The 21,106-nt window shown below is 36.9% G+C and overlaps 1 protein-coding gene across 2 annotated transcripts in view; it reads left to right on the top strand.

Annotated features, from left to right (window-relative positions):
* Window positions 1-21,106, top strand: part of LOC124555789 (membrane-associated protein Hem-like) — a 160,333-nt gene that overhangs the window by 118,382 nt on the left and 20,845 nt on the right. Inside the window, exons 15-17 of one of the 2 annotated variants that reach the window (XM_047129850.1) lie at window positions 1,998-2,226; window positions 11,170-11,263; window positions 19,325-19,485. In XM_047129850.1, the coding sequence (XP_046985806.1) occupies window positions 1,998-2,226; window positions 11,170-11,263; window positions 19,325-19,485 (484 nt within the window). Of the gene's footprint in view, window positions 1-1,997; window positions 2,227-11,169; window positions 11,264-19,324; window positions 19,507-21,106 lie in introns of both variants that reach the window. The other variant, XM_047129849.1, reaches the window with a different exon arrangement.

The following is a 21,106-nucleotide window of genomic DNA, read 5'->3' as shown; positions in this document are numbered from 1 at the left end:
AAGTCGTGATAACATTTACAGAACCTTGGGACCTGTCAGTGCAGCTAAAATTTAACTGCATATTTTGCTGAATATCACATTCTACAAAATTATATTTCATTGTGCCACTGCTTATCTTCATACAGGTAATGCCATGCCAACATTTATAGAATGCATTGGTTCCACTGTCATACGTAATGTGCCAACAATTCCCAGCTATTATTTTACATTTTGCATATTTTTCCTTAAAAATAATTTTTTTACCGTACAACATAACATGTTTTATGATACGTTGTTAGATACAATTCTTACCTACTGTTTGGTGTCATATATATGTACGCAACATATGTTCAGGCCTTGTAATCACTTTTGGACTTCGGCTAAAATTTTAATTTAGACCTCAGAACTTTTGGATGTGTTTGTGAACTAGAAAACAAGACAGGAAAAAATCGCCAGAAACAACTGATAAATCAATAATTATGATTTTCTTTAAACTCCCAGTGTGTTCATGCAATGTTAGACTTGTGTAAGGCCAAGGACTTCAAATTAAAGGTCAGTACAAATAACAGAATTGCTTATTGATGTTTTATAACGTTTATGCTTAGCAAGTAATTTCCCGTCATTTACATTTTCCCCACATTTTACACCGTTTCTTTTTTTTTTAAGAGTCTTGATAAGTTTAAAAGAATGGTTTCTTGGTATAAACTCTCCTCCTCTGTCACTGCTGATTTTTTTTTTTTTTCCTTTGCTGGAGGGGAATGTTGTTACATTATGTAAACTTTATTGGTATGGTTTTGACTGACTCATAAATTATGTAAATTGCATTGCCATGGGGGTATTTCTTATGATCCATGATACAACTCCAGGTCCAGATCTACAGATCTCATGCAAGCAAGAATCATGACAATTCAGGTTACAAGTGAAGCAGTACATGCTGAATCTTAAGGCTGTTAAACTTAATTGAATATTACAGATACTATGTGCTAAATAAAAGTTTTGATCTTATGTTTTATAATATTTTAAATTAGTATTGTGATTGTGAAATAGTGTACAATGATAGCCCAAATGTCTTAAGTATGGAAACACCACATACTTTATCATTTTCCAGGACATTTGTCAGAGTCTGTCTTCCCACTGAATTTTATTAATGTATCTCTTTGTTAATTCTTAATTGTTAGCATAACCACAGTCAGTGAAGACAGAGTTCACTCTTGTACAAAAGTGTTTACTAGTTTACATTCAGTGACAACCTGTAAGCGTACAGTTTTTAACCCCTTTTTTGCAAATTATATTCCAAAGAATGATATTTTCTTATTAATGAAAAAAAAAAAAAAATCCATAACGAAACAGTAGATAGAGGCGTATAAAGACAGCTGTTGAAGCTTAACATAATATGTTATAAAATTTGAAAATCACCAATAATAAAATCCTGAGTATACCATGCACTGAATTTTGACTAAAATATCCTGAAACTTGAAGTCATTTTTTAGTTTCTGTGTAGCTATGAAGCCTAACCATGTATCTCGCAACAATTTCCTGTGAACATAAATCTTGGAGGAGCTGGCTGTGGATATATGCATCTCATACCACTGGTGAGCACTTGCCACTTTCTGAGCTGCTAAATTCAATGTCAGACTCAGGATCACTACAGTGATTCTTTTTCGAAAGCATTACTTAAGTGTAATGTAGGAGACAGTCTGAAAGCTGGTGTTTTGTTGTCAAGTATACACAGCTGCACACAGTAAAGACAATATCTAGCGGCAACCATCTTAACCAAAACATGACAGTTAGGCTATATATGGAGCACCAGATGCTCTCTAGTGGCCAAACACGCAACTATCAGTGCTGAAACGGATATAAGCAGGATTTTATTTTTTTGAAGGTCGCTTCTTAATCTACCCGAATATACTCTGGGTTTTATAAAAACGAGATACCTCAGTATTTGATGTTAAGCAGTTAGACAGATTTTTAGCATTTTTGTTTGTTTTTAAAAATAGTCCTGTTGTTACATTTTACAGGTATTCTGAGGTTTTATTGAGAAGAGTGAGTGCAGGCAATATTTGCTTCTCCAATATTCAGCGTGCTTTTGTTAGCCTGACAGCAGAAGGTGCAATTCCATTTAATGCTGAAGAGTTTTCAGACATAAATGAGCTACGAGCATTGGCTGAATTAATAGGCCCTTACGGTATGAAACTACTGAATGAGACTCTTATGTGGCATATTGCCAGTCAGGTACAAGAGCTGAAGGTAACTATCTGCATTTGTTCTCTCTTAATCATAATTATTCAATATATAATTTATTGAAATCAGATTTAAGAAGTGTGGGCATTGTAGTGTCATCAGCAGCTCTTACATTCAAAAATCGTAGAAGTTTCTGGCTGTGAAAGGTATCTGTATTCCAATTATGGATGTTTGGATTCATTACTGTAAAACTTTATTTCACTGATGATATGAGAATTTGTTTCATCCTGTGTAGGAAGTTCATTCCCCTAATATATAACTTGAGACCATGTTGGCAGCACAACGAGTTTTCTGTGAATCAGGAGCTTCCTTCCTTCCTTCCTTCTTGAGAGTGGAAGAAGTTTTCCAGAGCAGAATATTACTATTTTCTTGTTGATGGATACAAAGAAGGTCAAGCACTAGTTTGACATCTTCCAATTTTCCATAGGGTGAAGGTGGTACAAGAAGTGGATCTCACTGTTAGACTGACAATACTTATTCATGTGGTCCTATTTTTGATACTCACAGATGGTTTTTAACAATTTATTTCTACATGTTTAAGCATCTTTTGTTGTTTATGTTTCTCATTTGTGGTATTTCTGAGTATATGCTCTCAGTTGAAAAAATATTCTTGGATTTCTTACCACATCCAGTGAGTATACATCCATGAACTTTTGGCCAAGTGCTCCTCAGTCTTTGTCAAGTGGTAACTGACTGCCTCATCCTAAGTATAGCCATGTTACCATCTGCAACGTCACTGGTTCTCAGTCCATCACAATATAAGACAGTGTTTTTGTCCCATGTCAGGTGTGTTATCTTTAACATTGTGATGGCCATGTTCTACACTGTACTTACATCCAATCCACCTTCTTTATTGAGAGTGTTATTGGATATTTATATCTCTCTTAACTTTTTTTACTGTGCTATCCCAGAGACTGTTATCCCTTGTAATAATAGAGGTATCACTGAACACAGCATTATGTTTGTTTTCAAAACATTTTGAGCTACAACTAATTTCTCTGTGTAGAGTAGTTGCAGACACCTCTCATGATTAATCCAGCATTGCTGTATGATATGCATGGCTTGCTTGACAAAATACTGTCTGCACATATATAGTACTTTGGAAATGGTGAGCATTCTGAGATCTACATTATCTTTCACAGGCCTCATGAGTTGGTGTGTCTTAACTGGAGGTCGGAAGATTGATTTGATGTTATTTCTCTTCAGCAGCTGGCCAATCTCCCCATTCCTAAACCACATAATGACAAAAAAATCTTTTTTATTTTTCCTCTCAGGGGCATTTTACTTGCAGACACCTCCTGAAATTAAAATTTCTTGCTTTTTTTTTTTTTTTTTGTTTGCCTACCACTTCGAATTTTTCATAATTTTTTTGACTGTCATTAGTTCTGTAAATCTTCCCTTCTTTCATGTTTGTAAGTTGAAATACCTTTCTCAGGCATTTGAATTTTCTCAGGCATTTGAATTTACAGAATCAAGTGTTTATATACTTGCAGAAGAAAATGTCCACACCAACAATCTTTTCCTCGTGTAGCTTTATATCTTCTGTTTATATACTTGCAGAAGAAAATGCCCACACCAACAATCTTCTCCTCGTGTAGCTTTGTATCTTCTGTTAATCCAGTCTGAAATGAACTCCCACAATCAAGTCATAATTGAGTGTCATTGGTGGAGTATAATATGAACAATTCCTTTTATAGAAAATCATACTATAAATGAAACAAGTCTGCCATTTACTTTAACCAAAACTAAACATACATGGTGATTCGATTTCATATCTCTCAGTTATCTTTCTTACGTGGTTGGTTATAGTTGGGCCTTGTTAATGCTATAGTGAAGTGCTACACTTTCCTATGCAACATTTTCTGCATTGCTCTTCTCTATATTTTTAACTGTTTGTCAACCTTTGTACAAGGTTAAAATATCATCGAGATTTGACTACATGTCAATCGTCAAGTTTTCATGGCACTAATTGCTCAGTAAGGTTTCAAGAATGAAGATGAAACAGATTAATTTTTTATCCACATAACTCAGCTATGGAATGTCTAATCATCTTCTGAGTTGAAAGTTAAAGTATGATCACCCCATGCGGTTTATAAACCTGCAGACTGTGCCAACGAACATGCAGCCACCGACTTTTAACAGATGAAGAAAAGTAACTCAGGAGTGTCAATGGGGGCAGGAGGATGCTATTGCCTTTAAGAGCAGACAACTGAAAGTAGCAGATCCCACCCATTATCCAAATCAAAACCATCTGTGCAGCTAAGTAAATTCTTCATACAATGATATTATAAATCCTCTTTGATGTCAGAATTGCAGTAAAAGAATTTAGATACCAAAAATTGTATATTGTCATCATCCACATAGCAGGCTAACTCAGTTAAGTGTTTGGTCATTACTGATTTATCCAAAGCTTCACAAAACTGCACTGTCAATATGCCGCACACTTCTTGAACAATATGTGTTGTTTGCTTTACATGTTATAGACCATACTTACGTGAGATATTGTATACACCTGTCTTTTTAAGCATCAGATCATCCTTCAAGCAATCAAAAAAGGTAGTGTTCATTGGTGCTGATCAAAATGTTACTTTATTGTTATGTTTGGTGAAGATCTGAACTATTTTGGCAGAAATACTCCTTACATCTGTTAGGATTTTTTTTTCACATATAGTAGGAAATCCATCATTTTAAACCTGTCCTCTTCTGCTTATTGGTCTGTGTTCTGTTTGAACAGGAAAACCTTACACATTTTGTATGACATGTATCAATTATACTATCATTAAATACTCTCTTAAAATGTGCAAGTTCCTCATATAGGTGGCCCTTAACAGCAGTAATGTATGTCTCCTGTACAGGTGTCTTGAAGGGGTGATAAATGTCTTGTTTCAGATACAGTTTGAGTAGGCTTGCAGTAGAGTTCATGTTGTGGGGTGCTTTCATTTTTGCAGCAAACTAAGGCAAACAAGTTAAGAAGCATCCATCCTTTTTTATCTCCACAGTAAATTGTATATTTACATCAATTGAACTGAAATGGTTCAAGAACTGATATATTTTTTCATTGCCATGGGGTCCACTGCTAAACTATCATCCACATACTCCTGAATACACTCATGAACAATCAAATTAGACACAGCAATTTACTTGCATGTTGTAACCCCTTTCACCTTTATAATGGTTCTGGGAAGCTATTCAAGTCTATAATCTCTCAACTGCCAACCACATTTCACAGAGAATGGTAGAAGCTTAAGCTAAGGCAGGCACATCTCCCTCCGTGGTATACCAGGTGTACTTTATAAGCCTGAAATCATGTTAGCTGGAAGGCCACACAAACACCCTCATGCCCTTGAAGTGTTCCTCAGATTATTCTGACACAATTCAGGAGTGCTGGCATGAAACATTGCCTTTCTGTAAGCTGAAGGTTGATCTCCATTATCAATGGGCTGAATACTGAAAGTTTAGTTATGTGATCCTCATATCATACATGAGTTTTTCTATCAAAATAGGTAAAATATTCACAAAAATAAAGAGAAAGTCTTTTATGAAAATTGTTACTGGTGTTGGTTACATGAAGGATGACATGATACTTTGCAGGGAAAGAGTATACAAGAGAGTGGAGTGAGAGTGGACTATTGTGTGTCAGACAAATAACATAAATTGTTCCTGAATGGAACATGAGTGATACACACTGCTGCTGGAGACCAGTAAATCAATGATGGCTGAATATTGCAATGAGATGGGCCACTCATTGGATTATTGCAGTATCTAAAATTTTTCAGCCACATCATCATGTTGGGATTGTGACAATAAGAATGTTATTAAACTCCACCTGTCAAAGGATTTACTTAACTGTGGTAGCAGCTTCAATTTATATTGTGCATTGTATCCAACAGTTTCAAGTAGACTGTTGTCAATAGATATTGCACAGGACTCTCGTCAGTGCTGCTTAAACTTGTGGGCCCAGATGGTGATCGTAAGTTCTGTTATAAGAGGATATACAGGGACGGCATGTCTCTGATGCCTGAGTGACTTCTCTTTAGCTGTTAATCTGTTGCTGTATGTACATTAGTATTGTCAGCGTGTTTATAAAGTGGATATGAGGACTGCATTGTCAGTTTTTCAACTCAGAAGAGAACCAGATATTTAACAGTTTAAATATTGAGATAAAATTGATTTCGCCTATGTCATTTGACTGGGTGATTATGTAGAGCATTCTCTTCCTTACCTCATTTGAAGCTTTCCCACAGGTCACATAATCACGTGTAGAAATCGAAGGTGGTAACTCATTAATATATGAGATGAAGGTAGTCACCCTGCCACATTTCCCCGAGCAACACTAAAATTTAGTGTTGTATCTGTTCATGACATGCAATCTCACATAACATGCTTTGTTGCGCCCATTTGTTATGAGTCAGTCCAGTGTCATATTACCTAAATATTCCATATGAACTTGTTTTCAGTTGTATATGTCACTGCTGTACTGATTGAAAAGCATTTTAAAAGCCAAGTAACTTCCAATCCACCTATTTCCCTTACCTGTATGATTATTGGAATAGTGCTAGAAAGGTGGATTGCATGAAATTTTGTAACCTCGATGACTGCCAAGCAGAGTACCATTTTATTAGAGGTTGTTCATCAGTACTAAACTCAATGATGGTCTAGAATTTTCAAATAGATATAAGTGAGCTGAATAATGCAAATGTTACTGAATCTACTGGGTCTTTTCGCAATGCTTCTTATACTGTGAACTTGATATAGAATTAATAGAATATTTTCATGTAAAGATATTTCCATTTTGTAACAGATATAAATGGAATATTATGAAAACACTAGCTTTTGCACCTGATGTTTCTTCTGCTAGCAAATTTGGGGGGGGAATAAATTCCTTGTCATATTAATCTGCTGTGTCTCCCTTGAGATGGAATTTTGGGTGATTGTATTTTTCAGTCCTTATGTAATTGTGCATCTCTCTGTCCTTCTCTGTCTTATATCCAGCAAAGAGAGAAGAGTTGAGTTTCCTCTCACCTTTGCCTAGTATTTATCCCTTGACCTTGTGCTCTGGTTCGGTTTACTACTTAATCCTCTAGCACTGCTCACAGTTGAGAAAGAATGTGACTCAGTCTCATCCACTATGCGGATTTAGGTCTTCTGTGCTTTCTGTAAATTGTTTAAGGTGGATGCTGAGATGGTTCCTTTCAAATGGACGTGACTGATTCGCTTCCCTGTGCTTGCCCAATCCGAGCTTCACTTTCTAATCATGTGACCATCAGTGGGTTGATGACCAATAATCTTTCTCCCATACTTTGTCATTGAGCAGTCTTGTATATTCCGTCCCCTTTGCCTCTTTAATCAAATGAAGGATTTTCAGGTCCTTATAGATGCCACTCTTGCCTTCTGTTTCATCTGCATCTTTGTGAAAGAATTTTTTTTCTATGCAGTATGAAACTGGAAGAATGTACAAAAACATGTGCTATAGAGATAATGCTAAATATACACTGCCCAATGGGATGCATAATGTATCGATGTCCTGCAGTTTTGCAGCTTTTATGTAAATAATGATATGTGGTGTTATTCTCCCCAGAAGCATCTGAAAATACGAGGGCTATCCACAAATACATTATGCTTTGGAATTAAAAATAAATAAAGTATTGGAAATTTTTTTAATTATATACAGATGAAAGCCACACTTAAATACTACTTTTCTACATAGTTGCCATTTAAATTAAGGCACTTATTGTAGCGATGGACAAGCTTGGAAATTCATTCGTCGTAAAATTCGGCCGCCTGCACCTTCAACCACGTGGTTAATCAGTAACCCGGTAGAAATACGATTTTTGTGGATTTCCTGGAAATAGGCACTACAATAAACTCTCAAAGGTATTGCCAAACTCTGCACAACCTCAGAAGAGCAATACAAAACAAGCACAGGGGAAAGTTGGGCTCAAAGATCTTGCTGATTCACGACAACGCCCGGGCCCACACGGCAAATGCCACTCGTGAAGTTCTCGAATCTTTTAAGTGGGAGTTGTTTCCTCATCCGCCGTACAGTCCCGACCTGGCACCGAGCGACTTCCACTTATTCCCAGCAATGAAGAAGTGGTTGGCTTTGCAGCGTTTTGATGATGATGCACAGCTTCAAGAAGAGGTAACCATGTGGTTGAAGGCGCAGGCGGCTGAATTTTACGACGAAGGAATTTCCAAGCTCCTCCGTCGCTACGATAAATGCCTTAATTTAAATGGCAACTATGTAGAAAAGTAGTATTGAAGTGTGGCTTTCATCTGTATATAATAAAAAAAAATCCAATACTTTATTTATTTTTAATTCCAAAACGTAATGTATTTTGTGGATAGCCCTCGTACATGATTCATCAGTTCATCTTAAAATAAGTATTGAATAGTAAATTATGTCTCAGATTGATGTGTTTTTCCTTTGTTCGGTTGTTGATGGTGTACAGAACTTTAGCAAGGAAGTAAAATAGCTTGTTAGTTCTGTTTCATAGTTGCCTTATTTGTACCTTGATTGGATTAAAGTATCAGTGAGTTGAGTAGTCGGGGTCAGGTGTCACTCACCAACTGTTATTTTTTGATCTCCGTGCAATTACTGCATTTTATATTTTGTAAGTGCTTGCCCAACCTTATCAGCTGTGATTGGTTGCATGGGAAGGCAAATATGTTTAACTTATATAAGGTTAGGATCACAAAAAGATAAATCTTTTGTTTGCATATACTGGTACTATCTTGGTACTGAGAGGCAGTTATAAGTATCCAAGCGACAGTCACATGAGAAAGAAGTGGAGAACTAAATATTGGAGGATTTTGTGTAATATAATATGCCTACAAAGGGGGTGGGGGTGTAAGTGAAACAAAGCAACATTTGTTTATGAAGTTAGACTTTTCAAAATTTTTTAAATGCATGTTCTGTCTTTCCCACACAATTTTTGTAGAGTGTTTTTAAGTAACTTATTCACTCAGTTGTTTTTAAACCTAAGAAGAGAGAGTATTTGCACTAAGTGGATATTATATTGTAGATGCTTTCAAAGCTGTCCTAGCATGCCATGCAGAATTTATTATTGTGTTTCAGGTTTCTTTTTCACATTTGGTCAAAATCACAGTTTTTATCAGATTTACAGTTTATTTTTGTTTATGAATTAATTGGTTACAGGTTACTACACATCCTCTTTCCATAATGTTTTCTGCAGTGGGTCAGGTTTCTTTATGAAGCAAGAACCAGTAATTTCTGGTGTTAGTAGTTATTTGTTAACACCTTGCATAGATATTCTGTTGGTATAACCTGTTAACATCTTATAAAACAAGAAATGTTTATAGAAGGTCCTGGGTGGAATTCACATAATAGATTTCCTGTATAGTTGAGATGCTTTCCTTAACTTTTGGATTATGTCTTCCTTCAAAGCTAACTATTTCAGAAAACGCACTGCATACCTCAACTCTATGGTATATCATTACCTTTTCTCTTTTCTTTATTTGTAAAAAAACAAATTAAATGGTTATACACGTATTGGCCATCTCCAGTATGTTTTGCCTCTGAATGCTGCTCTCCTTACATTTTGCATTTCATCCCTTTTTGTGAAGGGCACACAATTTTTCAGAAAGAGAAAAGACTATGTATAATATGCCTGCCTGGTTAGTCGTACGGTCTAATACATTGCTTTCTGGGCGGGAAGGTGTGCCAATCTCCGGCATGAATCTGCCTGCCAGATTAGTGTTGGGGTCGGGTATGGCGGCCAGTCTGTGGATGGTTTTGAAGGCGGCTTTCCATCTGCCCCAGCAAATGTGGGCTGGTTTCCCTTATTTCGTCTCACTTACACTATGTCGGCGATTGCTGGGCAAACACTTTCTCCACGTACGTGTACACCATAATTACTCTACCATGCAAACATTGGGGTTACACTCGTCTGGTGTGAGACGTTCCCGGGTGGGTCCACTGGGGGCCGAACTGCACAATAACCCTGGCTTCAGTGTGAGGCGGCGTTGTGGTGAGCGGAATGCTATAGCATGTTGTAGGGTTGTGAACCACTGAGGGCTATGGCGGGGATGAAGCCTCTCCATCGTTTCTAGGTCCCCGGTTCCATACAGTACAATGTATAATAATCTGAGACCTTACAAAACTGACTCAATATTAGTCACCTACATCTGGAATCTGAATATTGGATATCGTAGTCCAGTGAATACATAATTCTTTAATGCTTCACATCAAGTGCCTCCAACTTCATAGCATGTGGTTTAATTTGAAATGCACAGTGAACATACAGGCAGTCGATGTATTTCAGGTTGTCTCTCCATATATATGGTTACTAGTGTGTCAGTCCTACATGGAAGTACAGTGTGTTTTGAGATTCTTTTTTCAGAACATATAAAAATTATGTGCTGCATTCCATATGGAAGATAGCTGTACTTGATACACTTATGACTTCTGAATTTATATCAGACATAGGTCACAGCAGGACACGTAGCAAGAGTTCTTGGCAATTTTTACCCTGGCGTAGTTTTTATCTCTTCTACATTAGGACATGGAATGAATGTTTGGGCAAGCTTGGGCATAACTTGTAGTGTCTTGGTTGTGCCACCATTGCCTCAGTTGCCTGGTCTCATTATTTCTCATAATTTTTGTGAAATGTGTCTCTCATAATTCCCATTGTATATTCTCCAACTGATGTTATACATTTGAAAATGATGTTGTAGTTCGTTGAAACCGGAAATGTAACCACATTTTTTAAAGAAAATATTTTATGTACTGTGACAATGGCTTCACTGTTGTAGTGTCAAATAAACATGTAAGTTATATTTTGGTCACACTCCTTACGACAATTATGTCAGAATATAGATATACGATTACTTACTTCAGCATGATAATGTGTGAATGATACTTATTTGTTGTTTATAATTTTACTTTGTTGTTTGCCTCATTAAATCCGACTTTTTTTTCCATTTCAGAAATTGGTAACTGGTAATAAGGATGTTTTAGTATCTCTGCGAACTAATTTTGACAAGCCAGACATAATGAAAGAGCAGTTCAAGAAATTGCAGCGTAAGTTGTTGTCCTTGATATTATCTCGAAAAAGACCCATTGTTGCATTATGTTTGACATGTTTCTTCCAATGAAAGCTTTGCCTGTAACTGTGTCAAAAGAAACTTGCTTACACCTTCTCATATTTCAGAAGTTTTACTAACAATTCAAAAATGTTTACTGTCAAATTTCAGCGTATAAGTCTTGCACTCGAGCACTAACATAGTGTGAGTACTAAAAAAAAATACATTGATACTCATCATTCTTTTTTTCTGTATGTGTATTGAAGTAAAATAAACTGTGGATCCTTAGCTAATTTTTCTGCAAATATGTCTGACAATTTTCAAGTAAATGAGCATTTGATTGAATGATAGTATTCTGCCACAATGCCACTGGATGGATTGAAATATTCCACACATATTTCTATTTATTATTCTTAAAAACCACAGAAAAAAAATGTAATGATAAAGTTTTGGGAGTATTGCCTCACTTGGCTTTTGGTAAGGTTGCTAAGTATCAGAGGAACAAAGTCAAGTTGGTGAATCTAATTCAAAGCATTTGTCTCAAAAGTATGTAACCTTCAATTAAATCAATTTCATGATAAGGTGAAGTAGTCATGCATAGGCTTAAAAAGGAATCGACACATCAGTGAGAGGCAAGACAGCACAGTCATGATACTACCACAGTACATCATCAAATGAAATGTGCTTTTGAATTTTATCACAGAGTAGTTAACATGAAAGGCATAAAATTTGCAGCAGCTGAAATAAAAATGCTTGATAGGGGGTTTGAAATTTAATGTGGATTCTGTGTTGGCATGTAGTACAATTAATAACTTGATAGCCAAAAGTAAAGAAGCTTTGGATCAGGGACCACCTCCAGTATTCATTTCAAACAAAATCATAAGTAAAATAGCTAGCATAATCCAAAAACAAATGAAATGGGAAAAGGAGCCATGGAATGTCAGATCTGAATTACATATAACATGAAATTAATAAGAAATTGGAAACATGGATTTCCATAGCAGTTAGAATGAATCATAAAGAATTTCTTCATTTTAACATTTGGGTGTTTGTAGGATCAGCTATGGAATGTGAGAGAAGTGCTATGTAAGCCATACAGGCCCAATCATTAATGACATGTTTAAGCAACACATGCGTTTACAAGTAGTAGTAATGTTTTGTCTTTTGGCATACAGATATGGTAAGTAGGGCATGAGGCCCCAAACATCGACAGTAGAATTCAGATCCTTCATAAACTGAATAAGGGAATGTTCAGACACTCTCTAGGAGATTAAAATGTGCAATATTTTTTACAGACTACTGGTATCCTAAACAAACTGAATTCCAATACTGAAAATTCCTCTAGAATGTTGATGGAATACTACATGCCATGTTGCATTTCTTGTGTTTCGTTTGTTAATATCAGAGAGTGCAGTAAATGTTTCTGCTCCTTCACATTGATGTTGTATTCTCATAGTTTGCTTCTATGTGTTGTACCATATAGTTCTGCTTCTACATATCATACCATATACTTTGGACCTGTGCTCTCTGTTTGATTCCATGTTACCCTTTGCCATGCCTTGCCTAATTTCAATATTACTAGGTTTATATTTATTTTTTGCTTGTTGGCTTTTGCTTTACATTTTGAGATGATTTTTAAGGATGTATCAACATCATGTTGCATGTTGTGAGACTGTCTGTCTTTGTATGCTTTCCCAGCTTTCTGATTTGGGGCACCATGTAATCTGGTTTTGGGATTTTGTGCATACACCTAATAGTGGCCAACTCAGTTTAGTACATAATCCCATCTTTTACCTTTTTATTGTTTTATTTTTTACTGTTTTATATTAATATTTTCTCTTTGTTCGGATGTTGTCATTGCTGCATTTGCTAAGAAGAATAATGAGAAATGTGTGTGGACACTAGTGTGTATGTTGTTGTTGTATACTGATTTTACTGTAACTTTTATCCCATTTTAAATATTACATCTATGATTATGTACAAATGAAAGGTACTCGATTTTTGTAAGGCCGCATGTTCCTATCTTTTTATCCAGTATATTGAGAAGCTGATATACTGTATAAATAAAATTGCTACAAAAATTTTACAGCATGTAATTATTACTGTTACAGTTCATAATTATTATACTGTTGGTTGTTTCTCTGTTAAGTGACTTCTGTATGAACCATCCACAAAGTAAAAAGGTACACAGAACTTTGTTTCTCTTCCTGTTATTCATATACTGCTATTTGTTGTTTGCATAGGTTTATGAAGATTACTGCAACGTTATTTGAACTACACATAAAGTGTATCTCATTATTGAAGCTTATCATGAGCAATTGGCCACAAGGTGTCAGTGTACATAGTCCAGAATACTCATACACTCCTGTGTTGTATGTTACATCAACGTTGTTTGAGGGAAGCTTGGTGTCACGTCTTTAATTGTGAAATCCAGTAATGTGATAAATTGTTTTATTACATGATTTCTCCTTTAATGTATGCTGACAACTTTGACTTGTGTTTAACCCTCGCAATACCAAGAAGGGAGTACTTTATGCCCGCCTTTTGAAAATATTATAATTTAGTCAGTTATTTTATATTTCAAAATTTTTTATTTAAAAAATTATTGTATTTAATGAATGCTTCTATCAGATTCCATAAATGTTTTAAATGTTTTAGTTAAATTTAAACCAAAAATGTAAGTCGTAGCTGTGAAGTCACTTTCCACAGTGAATGCTGTATCCAATATTTGCAGTTTCAGGACCTTCCTTACATATCAATGTCTCTTTAAAAAGTAAGTTGTAAGTAAAAGTCAACAAAAGATAATGTAATTTGCAGTTTTTAAATTTTTTTCTAGTGAACATAAAGCACTCCCAGCTTGGTAGTACAGATGTAGATGTTGATAAGAGTGATCTAAAAGATATTTTTAGGTTCTGGATCCTCCTTGCACAGTGCGCACATGGTATGCAGTTCCTTACATACTGTTCAATATCCTGTCTCCTTGTTCTCCACCAGTATTGTTCAGTGATTCTGTGGTCAGTTATTCTTCATCCCCCATGACTTGCAAACACATGATGGCGCATTTCCTTAAACACTTCGTTCCTCAGAGCTGCGAGTACCACAGTGCGTGACCTGAACTTCGTCATCCTTTACAATAGTGCGTGGTGCATAGCGAACTGTGACTACATCCTAAATAATTGGCAGTCTTCATCAGTGGTCTGCACTATTTGCTTCTCTGAAAGGCTTCTACCAACCACTGCCACTTAATGCATCGATGTTGCTGTGTTTGCCACTGTGATTGTGTACTACCTCCTAATCACGTTTGCTTAATTTTAGTGCCCAATAATTTAATCTGCTCAAAGGATCTTTCAGTCTAATAACAACTTTAATGCCATATGGTCTGTTATATTTTTAATTTACTAATGGACAAGTGACAATGAAAATGGGTATATGACACTCAACATTTCCTTCTCTGTGGTTGAGTAATTCCTCTTGTCTTTGTTTAACTGCCTCAGTTTGTATGCCATTTGTGTTCCTTGTCATTCACATCCTGACTTAGAATGCATCCTATCACTAGGTTGCTTGCATTACAGGACAGAATAAACCATTTCTCGTAATTTGGAAATATTTACACCGGACTGGTTGTTAGTGCCTCTTTCAGTTTCTCAATTGTGTTATGGCAGTCGGTTGTCCGCCGTATTTTACGCCCTTTTTTTAACAAATGCATTAACAGCCTAGCAGTTTCAGCAAATCATTCGACAGATTTTCTGTAATAAATACTTTGGTCTAAAAATAAATGGAGTTGTTTCACAGTTTGCAGTGGTAATAAGTCATTGACAGCATGTATCAATCTTTGGTAGGTTTTCATACCATCTTGGCTAATCACATGGCCATTAATTTTTGTTGATGCAGAGTGACATTTTTCAATATTTCATGTTATGTGAGCCACACACAACCTCTTAAATACCTCCTCCATCTCTTGTGGGTGTACCTCCAAATCCCTAGAAAATAATGTAATGTTGTCTAAATAGACCATACACTGATATGGTTTTAACTCTCTTAGTACTGAATCTAATAACCCCTGAAACATGGATGATGCATTCTTCAGCCCAGATGGCATCCCTTGATACGTGTAGTGTCTCCAAGGAACAGTAAATGTTGGCTTTGGCTGATCTTTGGAGATATTTGTAGTGTCATCAAGGAACAGTAAATGTGGGCTTTGACTGGTCTTCGAAAATTAATTCCAACTGATGATACCCACTCTTTAAACCCATCATGGAGAAATAAATACATTGACCCAGGTTGTCCATTGTTTCCATTATATTTGGTATAGAGTATATGATGAATTCCTCCATTAACGGATGTAAGTGCCAAGGTATTCTGTACGCTTTTTAATAGAAAGGAGGCTTATTCCCCACTGTGTCATGGGTGTCGCTGGTACTGGTCCACTAGGATTGAACAAATCTGCAAATCTCTTTTCCTTTTCAATGCTGTACTTTTTTGCGTAATGCAGATGCTTCGATGGTTTGCTTGTGGCAAAGGTCTCCACTCATCCTATCTAAATTGTCGTCATCATTTAGAATGTCCGAATCAGAAATCGTTAACCCTTTTGACAGATCCACTTCGTCAGACCCAAACTGGAACCACATATTCTCCATTTACTTCCTGCATGCATGCATGCATGCATGCATGCCATGCTCTTGCATATAAAATGTTGTGACGTATCCAGTTGTGTTCCAACAACTCAGTAATACATAAAACGTCATCAGTAGGTCAACACCCGCACTTTCCCATACCTTCTACTACTGTGGTAATGTGAACTGAACTTTAATGATGGTGCATTCAGTTTACTTGGCTCCACCATCATGATTGGCGAACCTTCTGACAGTGCATCATTTGCAGCAGTCATTTGAAGCTGGAATAATGTCCCACTGGGTTCGATAGCGTGCTGCGATAGATCAGTCTTTGCATGATGCTTACTCGGGAAATCCAGCCCACAATTGCACAGTACCCCTCACCAATAAGGGGCAATACTTTTGTATATTCCTTAAAATTCTTTGTTACAATACAGAAACTTAACAGTGCTGACCCCAATGATGCCACATTGTTCCACATAAATCTATATTGCAGAGAATAAATCTGTTCCCACCTAAGAGGTGTAGACTACTTACCAACACATGAGCCTCTGTGTCCAGTAAAAGCTTATATTCTGTTCTGTTTACCATGCCAACCACATAACACTCTGCCTCTGCATACACCTTAGTTGCATTGCGCTCTATTGGGAGTACCATCTTTCTGTGAGGAATTCCCATTGTCATTTAATGGACTCTTTCTATGATGTCACTCTCTTTGCTTTTTATTCTGACAATCCTGCACGCAGTGTCCTACCACCCCACACTCATGGCATTGCACTACAATCCTGCTCTGCAGTCAGTGGCATTATTTCTGAATGTAGTCTACACATCCACACCTGTAACACTTCTGACAGAAAAACACTCTGGTTATCACGTACCTGTGTTGCTATGTCTATTTCCTCTAGTTGTGTAGCACTCTTAGTGACAGCAGCTGAATCCTTTGGATTCTTCATCCATACTGTTCTTGGCAAATTGGGTGGGAGCTCCCCCAAAAACATGTGCTTTGCTTCTTGTTGGATAATTTTATCCATCTCCTCATCTCGTATTAATTTATACATTTGCACATAGTTTCTGAGAATGTTTTCATTGAATCATTTCGTTTCTGAGACATACCATTGAGCTGCTGCCTAAAGAACCTGGAATGGTTCTTCTTGAGGTAGTGCTGAAAGAATCTACTCTTGCATTGTTCAAATTTATGTGCCCTGTTCAAATCCTCATGATACATTGCATATGTTTTTGTTTCACCCAAAAATCATAACTGGGCCATGTGCAAACATATTTTGTTTGACCAACCACCCAGACTCCAGCAACTCCCAAATTGTCAATAAATTCTGACTCATTCTGTTGTTTTATCCAAAGAAGGGGTCGCTAGATTAGCTGCAGTTGAATCCACAGAAAGACAAGTACACAGAATGGAGCTTTTGCCTCTACTGTCCAAGCTAGTTCACCCTCTTTATGCACATCACCCGCTGTTAAAGTATTGACTTACTTTGGTAAAGCAGCATTAATTTCCTTCAGCCTTCTACCTCTACCACCAAGTAGTCAATCGCTTCCTGCACCATCACTCTTGTTTGAAACACTGGCATTTGTGCAAATTCTATCTGCCAAAACCACAACACACTTAAAGTGTACCACAAATTGACCAAATGAGGACAGCTACTACTAACACCCAGGCATAAGAACAAAATAGATATTAATTCTTATGACAGATCATTGCCCATTTGGATTCTGAACATATTTGCCTCATCTCCATAACGTCGGCAAATTCTACATGTAGCTGCTCCAGACTGCATATAAGATAGTTCGTTTCTCGCTAGATTACAGTGTTGGCATCTCACTGGCTGTAAATAGTATTCTCTGTAGTTTCCCTTAACTGCGACAAATTCACAGGTCCCTCAGGTTTCACAAACTGTACTTTCATGTTTCTATGCACATCAATTCTATCCAACATGACCATATGCAAAACAATATAAAAAGACCACAAAAATAAAAACCTCACTCAAAAAACTCATACCATCGAAAATACATGTTGAGGTTGGAGATGTGGTCCTGGATCAAGCTACAGATGTCAATACTAGTGTCTGACACCAAACGTAGAGGCCAAGGTTGGTTGGCCACTACAGTGAATGGTGGAACTGGAGTGGCAGAGTTCAGGAAGCCATTAGTTCACTACCGTCGGTGGGGTAGCAGAGGGGCAGCAAGTGCATGTCTTGTTGTCACCTGACATTTTGTCATGAAAACAGAATTCTTAAAACATTCATTTATTCCTCATTAAACAACAACAGTTGTGATGATTCTCGGAGAAGCCAATGCCTCCAGACCATAAGCTGTATACAGTTGGTGAGAAGGTGCTGTGGTCAGTGAGCAGCTTGTTGTTGGTGACTGCCCACAGCATCCTTCGGCCAGTGAAGTGATGGTGGCGCAACTTGGCCAGGATGGTGATTCCACCAGCAGATCGCAGCCACAGTGATGGCCACACAGACTAGAGGCAGCTTGTGGCTCATAGCAGATCAGCAGCATCGGGATGAGCACAAACAGCAGGAACGGAGGTAGCAGCCGCAGAGTTTAGCGGTGGTGCCTAGTTGATCCGTGGAGACTCGTAAACCAGCGTAGGTTCCAACTTGGAGCTGGTGACTGACAGACTGCATACTTCTGTCTAGAAATGAGTAGCATTTATACGGGCTTGGCCCATCCTTGTTTTGCTAAGGCATCAGTTCCAATCACGTAAACAACAACAGAAGTGTGGCTTGAATGTGAAGCAATCAGATCACCCATGCCCCAGGGACTCTTTCTTTTTGCTACGTCAGTGATATTACAACTCTGGTCCATCTGCTGGCTATGTTGTGACTACTTGATGCTGTGGTGGCAGTACTTGTATCATAACTTCAGGCCTGGTGTAAGTGTCTGGGAAATATTCAAAACATATTGATAATCCAGGAAAACAAACTAGGTACTACTCAGAATAAAAAGCATAGAAAAGACCGTTAAATTTGAGGAAGAGTTAAAAGGTAACTTAGTCTCTCCCTTCTTTAAAATGTAAAAGAAAATTTACAAGCTAGTTATTTTAGGAGACTTCTTTTCCAGACTATAATATCCAGTGTGCTAACCACTGTGCCACCTTGCTCAGTGTTACTTTTCAAATCTGAGGCCAAAAACCTGTAAAATAGAAGTTCTGCTATTGATTTAATAGATTCATTGTCATTCAAAATGTAAAAACTCTTTGCTATCCTGTTACATACTGTAAATTTAAATAACTTCTCTTAAATTTTGGTACCAATAAACATAAAATCTGTGTGGCAGTAAATCTCATCTTTGGTTTCTTGTATTGTAATATTGTGAAAAAAATCTCTAATAACTAATAATTAAAACTAATTAGTACAGTTACTTTCAATGTAAGCTGCTTATGTAAAAAAACTAAAAGAAAATATTACTTCTTTTTTTTCTAGATGTTGACAATGTGTTGCAAAGGATGACAATTGTGGGGGTGATTTTGAGTTTTCGGCAGTTAGCACAATCAGCCTTAGTAGATGTTCTAGAAGAAAGAATACCATTTCTTTTGAGCTCCATACTTGATTTTTATAACCATCTTCCTAGTGGAGACTCAATGGTTAGTGTTGCTGTTGTTCAGGTAATGTCAAGTGTTTTGGGTAAAACAGATCTGTTAGTAGTTTTTCTTCTATTTACGTAGTAACAAGTAAGTGCTTAAACTGAAATATTCTTTTTTAAAAAGAAAATAGTATTATTTTTATAATGGATTGAGATTCTCACAATTGTGTAGAAATATAAAAACAAGAAAAAATTATAGTGGCACAAAGTGAAAGTTGCTCTGTGCACCCTGTTAGACTGTCTCATGATCCAGCATATGTCACAGAAAGCAATTTGTACTTTGTATATTTTAGATGAACACTTTCCTTCAAAAGAAATGTGTAAATTACCTTAAAACTGACTGCCAGCATGGAGATGGACTTAGATCTGGAACTAATGAAAGAAAAATAAATTGCTCATTTGGCAAAATTATCCTGGATTTCAGCATATTTTCACATTGTTATCTAAAATTAATAAATCTGTAGTAATGCCCAAGCAAATTGTTCCCAAAATAATTTTACTCGAGGAAACCTTTTTTCTTCCTCATCTCTGATAAAACTGTGATCAACAAATAAATTGTATTGTGTAGAAAGTTCAGGATTTTAAGTTGTTTGAATAATGTTAAATATTAAGTACAGACAGAGAGATGAGACAGACAAATTGTGTGTGACCACTCTATTACTGGCTGATGAGGTGGCACACTAGTCAGGCTAGCTATGCATTTAAAAGGTCTTGCACTTCATCATCGTCATCATTATCATTGTGGTATCGATAGCTACGGTGCCACAGCGTAGGTGCAAGTTCTTATGTTGGCGCTACGACAGACACCGACGACAGCGCCCTCTAGCCGGCCTTGTTGAGCTCTACGAGTGCCACTGCAGATTCTACCCATTTGATTCCAAGAAGACGATCTAGCAACATTGTTTCTATTTCACAGTCGGCGAACCACTACTTGTACGCAAAGTTAAGTAAAGGTGATTTTAGTTTCACACTGCAGTGCCAATAGTTGTACCTCACCTGCTCCTCCTTGCTTCCTAGCTTTGGCCTACCTTTGTTTTCAGGAGCAGACCCACGTGCCGCCTTCCAGGCGGTATACAAAAATAATCATCATCATCATCATCATCTTCTTCTTCTTCTTCTTCTTCTTCTTCTTCTTCTTCTTCATCATCATATTGCACATAAGGCATTTTCCTGTCCGGACTTCTCACTGTTTCCCATCACCTTTTCTCTTATCTTTGTAAATATCTTTTTTCAGCTGGTTGACAGCAGCAGGAAGTTTTTGGAAGACTAACATCTTCCATTCCTATCAAATGTTGAAAACGTGCAGAGTTGTTTATTTTATTTGCTTGTGAGAAAAACTACTCATGATGTGGAATGCATTGAAATATACAGAACACAGCATCTGCATTTACACTCTACAAGCCATTATTAAGTGTACAGCTGTGGATATTTGGAACCGATATGTTTTTGAACCCCTTCCTATTCTGCTTGTAAATGTTGTGTATGAAAAAGATAGCTTATACACGCATAAGCCCTGTTCTATTACTGAGGTCCTTCTCCAGCATTTTCAGTGTGTACTGTCAGTAAAGATAAAGATCAACTTTTTCAGCCAGGCACCTGTGTTGTATGGATGTAAACGAAAT

This window comes from Schistocerca americana, chromosome X (genome assembly GCF_021461395.2).
Source record: "Schistocerca americana isolate TAMUIC-IGC-003095 chromosome X, iqSchAmer2.1, whole genome shotgun sequence".
In the NCBI taxonomy this organism is placed as follows: Eukaryota; Metazoa; Arthropoda; class Insecta; order Orthoptera; family Acrididae; genus Schistocerca; species Schistocerca americana.
Note: the sequence above shows the minus strand (reverse complement) of the source record. Positions and strands in the feature narration are given on the sequence as shown.